The sequence below is a fragment of the Strix uralensis genome, chromosome 29 (genome assembly GCF_047716275.1).
Source record: "Strix uralensis isolate ZFMK-TIS-50842 chromosome 29, bStrUra1, whole genome shotgun sequence".
NCBI classification, from domain to species: domain Eukaryota; kingdom Metazoa; phylum Chordata; class Aves; order Strigiformes; family Strigidae; genus Strix; species Strix uralensis.
The window spans coordinates 6268332-6272671 of NC_134000.1; the positions used below are offsets into that span (position 1 = coordinate 6268332).

The 4340-nt window shown below is 59.9% G+C and overlaps 1 protein-coding gene across 1 annotated transcript; it reads right to left on the reverse strand.

Annotated features, from left to right (window-relative positions):
* Nucleotides 1–2415: 2415 nt before the first annotated feature.
* On the reverse strand, nucleotides 2416–4055 carry FJX1 (four-jointed box kinase 1). The gene has a single exon (XM_074852529.1). The coding sequence runs from the start codon at nucleotides 3979–3981 to the stop codon at nucleotides 2698–2700; it is 1284 nt and encodes a 427-aa protein (XP_074708630.1). The 5' UTR covers nucleotides 3982–4055; the 3' UTR covers nucleotides 2416–2697.
* Between the last annotated feature and the right edge of the window lie 285 nt (nucleotides 4056–4340).

Genomic DNA, 4340 nt, shown 5'->3' on the forward strand with positions numbered 1-4340 from the left:
CTTCTCTAGCACAGCATCTCTAGTTTCACACCAACCTACAACTACGCCGTTTTTGGAACACATAACCTATATATAACTTGAGGTAGTTACCAGTCACCAAATAGAAAACCGTATTTCTTCTCAAAAGGTGTAATTATCTAGGCTCTAGCTCTAAAGACGTTGCAAAGGAGATTTATTTCCCATTAGCTGTCAAAACCACAGTTGTGCCATACTTATAGAACTACTTAACCAGAAGTGAAATGGTAGACGTTTGTGGCACCGCAGTTTGCTCTTCACAGTGGTGTAGATTTTAAGCCAGCAGTTTATTATTTAAACGTATTTTCATTAGGTGAATGCGACAGAGCTGCTGCATTCGAGTTACAAAGCAACGCTGAAGAAGAATTAAGAATTACACAGTTAAATTGTGTATTATCATGTAAATGGAAAAGGAATGTCACATGGGATTCTGTGCATTGTTCGGAGAGATAAATGCAGTGAACTATAAATACAAGTTCAATAGAGAGCCCTGTCAGTTAACCAGTTGAATGAAAGCTAGTCTCGGAGGCTGCTGGTACGTTTTAAAATAAATGCTCATACACACAGTTGCAGTATCTAATACAGCTCTCTAATCAACCGTTAAGTTGTTCGTAAAACTGTTGTCTTATCCTGTTTAAAAAAAAAGGGAAACACTGCAATGGCCAAGGACAAATGTCTTTATGTGAAGTTTAATCTAAAAAAATGAATATTAACAGAGCAAAGCCCTCGTGCAGGCATGAGCAGAGCCCTCCCTGGGTTCGGGGGAAGGTTAGTGCTCGGTGTACTGAAGGCAGCACCTACACACGTAGCAGCCACTGAGCACGCTGCTGCCTTCATCAAGAGAGGTGCCTGTCCAGATGCAGAAGAGATTATGCTGCTGTTTGATTACAGCAGGATATATACCGGCATTTGGGGTTTAAAGAGGATTAGTTTGTCCTTTGTCCTTATTCAGGCTGTATTTTGAGTCACACAATGGCCTCTTCTATGCATATTGGTACACGTAAAAAAGCAAACAAGAAATGCAGATATTTTATTTTGTGCACCCACTGCTACTGCTTCGCCCTACCTAGAACAAAACTTTTGCAGAAAAAAAAAAAACCCAATGACTATTTTAGCAAGATTGAACAGCTTTCCTGTTCTTCAATTCTGCCTCAACTCCCATTGCAAAGACAACCAAAATGGGAATTGAGGACTGAGAACCCACTGAAAGCAACCGCCACCTCCGGAGATGTTTCTGGCACGGTAACGCTTGACGGGACCCGTATCGAGAGGCGGTGACCAGTCTCAGCACCCAAAGGGGCTGACAGCAGCTAAGCCCACACCATCTGCATCAGTTTGCTGAAACCCGCTGCTTCAGTTATCTCAGTGCTAGTCAGGGCAGTTCATTTCAGGCTTTAAAAAACAGACAAAAGTCTATTCAGCAGAAGTATGCAATAGTCATATCATTTGAGAGCTTCTGCCCTTTCAAGTGACACACACACAGCTAGGAAAAAAGAGAGAGAAGGGCAGCGGGTGAAAGCTTAACTCTGCCCTTCCTTGCCTCGGAGGGGACGAGTAAAAGTCTGTTCGGTTTGGTGGAGTGAGAAGCTGGAAAGAAAGAGGTGGTCTCCATCACTCACCGGGGAAGACCGTGGAGGTGTGTGCTTCCCTGTCAAAGCTCAGGCAAACATTCAGGACAAAGAAGGCAAAACACTGACAGACTTTACTGAAATATCAGTTTCTTTAGTATGTTACAGAAAAGCTTATGAACATATATCATGTACATAAAAGGCAGACTTTGTAAAATAAAAAGGTCCTCTTTTATAAAAAAATCAAAAAGTCAAAGTAAAGTGCATGAAACAGTTTTTCCTCCACTTTAACTATTGTGTCCAAGTCTGAGCACAAAGCAACGTTTTAAAACCTGGGAGATGCTCTGGTGTCACCCGTTAGTTACTTTACTGCTCATCTGAAATGGGGATGGTGGCGGTTACGAACAAACGCTTAAGAATCAAAACAGTTTAACCCGATGCATCCACAACAAAGACTAAGAGCTAAGGGAATATGGGCTTCCTACACGCTTCTCATCGACGGGATTTAACAATCAGTGGAAAGGTTCACTCTCGTTAAGGAAAATCGGTAAGAAAGAGGCTTCATAAATAGGGCAGTTTCGCTAGTTAGGGGCTCCCTTATTGTGCAATCAGTCCTTGGGCTATGAAGATCGACATTCGTACTTAAATATGCTGTTGCAAAAGGAAGAATATATGTAAAAAAATGTTTCCGCCTGCCTCCTTTGGAAGGACAAGGTAGCCGACCGCAATCCAGACAAAGCCGACGGCTTTCCTACGCGGTCTCTGAGGAGGGGAGCGCGGCTCGGGAGCGCGGCACCACTCCGGTGGCGGAACGCTCTCGGTTTTCCAGGCTCTGGGAGCGGAGCCCCGGCGTGGAGCTCGGCTGCGAGGCCACCGCTGGCGCTCTGCGGCTCCAGGGATGCTGAGGAAGGGCCAGGCAGCGCTCCTCGGGGCGGGCAGCCCCTCACTACCCGCCCCCGAGGGCCCGCTCCCGGCGGCCGCCGCCATCCCCGAGCACCGAGGGGGCGGCCGCCGGGGAGAGCGAGTCCCGCTCCCCGGGGTGGGGAGGGGAGAAGCGGCGGAGCGAGGCGGGCAGCCCCCCACCCACCCCCCCCCGCCGCCCCGGGCCGGGCCGTCAGAGCGCGGCGGCCTGTGCGCGGCAGTGGGCGATGTGGCGGTGCACGAAGTCGACGCGGGCCTGCAGCAGCTCGGCCTGCCGCTCCGAGAGGAAGCCCAGGCGGGCCCAGAGCGGCTCCCGCGCCCGGTAGCGGCGGCGCAGCTCGGCGGCGGCGCTGCGGCGGCGGTGGAGCTCGGCGACGCGCCGCGCCGTTCCCTCCCGGAACACGCAGACGGAGCGGAGCAGCGGCTCGTTGTAGGGGTCCCACATGGCGAGGAGGCGGTAGCCGTGCACCAGCCCCGCCTCGTTGTCCAGGAAGACGAGCCCGCCGTCGGGGGCGCGCAGCAGGTTGCTGGTGGCGCGGCGCATCACCCGCGGGTCCCACTGCAGGCTGAAGAGGTTGCTGACCAGGCGGTCGAAGTTGGCCGTCAGGTAGTCGAAGAGGATCAGGTCGCTCCACTGCACCAGCTCCACCAGCTGCGCCGGCGGCAGCCCCCCCAGCTCCCCCGCCGACAGCGCCTGCAGCCGCCGCCCGGCGCCCGGCTCGGCGCCCCAGGGCGCGGGGGCCACCACGGCGGTCAGGTTGTCCACCCAGCGCGTCAGGCTGACCACGGCGCCCTCGGCCCAGTGCGAGCCGCGCAGCTCGTCCCGCACCGGCTCCCACTGCCGCCCGCGGGCCTCCACCAGGGCGAGGGCCATGGGCGGCAGCCGCTCCTGCATGCCCAGCACCCCGGCCAGGTGGTACGAGAGCGCCTCGCCCTGGATCTGCTCCGGGTTGATGCCGTAGCGGACGCAGGCGCGGCTCCCGTCCGACAGCCGCGCCAGCCGGTTGGAGCTGCGCCCGCAGCCGCCCCGCTCCAGCGAGGACACCCGGGCGGCGCGGGCGGCCGCCAGCCACGCCGCCGCCTCCTCCGCCGCGAAGCCCGGCGGCACCTGCTCCTCCAGCTCCCGGCTCCAGAAGATGCCCCGCTCCACCGGGGAGCCGCCGGCGGGCGGCGGCGCCGAGGCGGCGCTTCGCCCTCCGCCGCCCCGCTCCTCCCGGCCCGCCGCCGGCACCGCCAGCAGCGCCCGGAAAGTTTTCTGCCCGCCGCCGCCGCCGGGCTCGCCCCGCGCCGCCGGGGAGCGGCCCCAGCCCCAGCGCCCCGGGGGCGGCCCCGCGGCCGGGCGCGGCTCGGGCTCGGGCTCCCGCCGCGCCGCCGCCTCCCGCCGCGGCAGCACCGTCCAGAGCGCCGGCAGGGCGCCCAGCAGCAGCAGCCCCAGCACGGGCAGCGGCCCCGGCGCGGCCCGCCTCGCCCGCTTCATCCTCCCGCCGCTTCACGCCGCTGCCGCGGGAGGAGGAGGAGGAGGCGGCGGCGGCGGCGCAGCCCCGCCGCTCGGCCGCTGGGCGCGGCGCTGGCGCATGGCGCCGGCCGGGCCGGGCCGCCCGGGCAGCGGCAGCAGGAGCGGGCGGTCCCGCCGAGACCCGCCGCAGCCCCGCGCCGAGTGCGCCCGCCCCGCCCCGCCGGCGGCCGAGCACCGGCACCGCACCACGTGGGGCCGCCGGGGCGGCGCGCCCGGCCCGCCCCGGCCCCCGGCCCGGCCCGCCGCTTAAAGCGGCGATGCGCGGCGGCGGCGGTGGGGCCCACCAACGGGAAGGGAGAGCGGCTGCGGGGGGGCTCTCT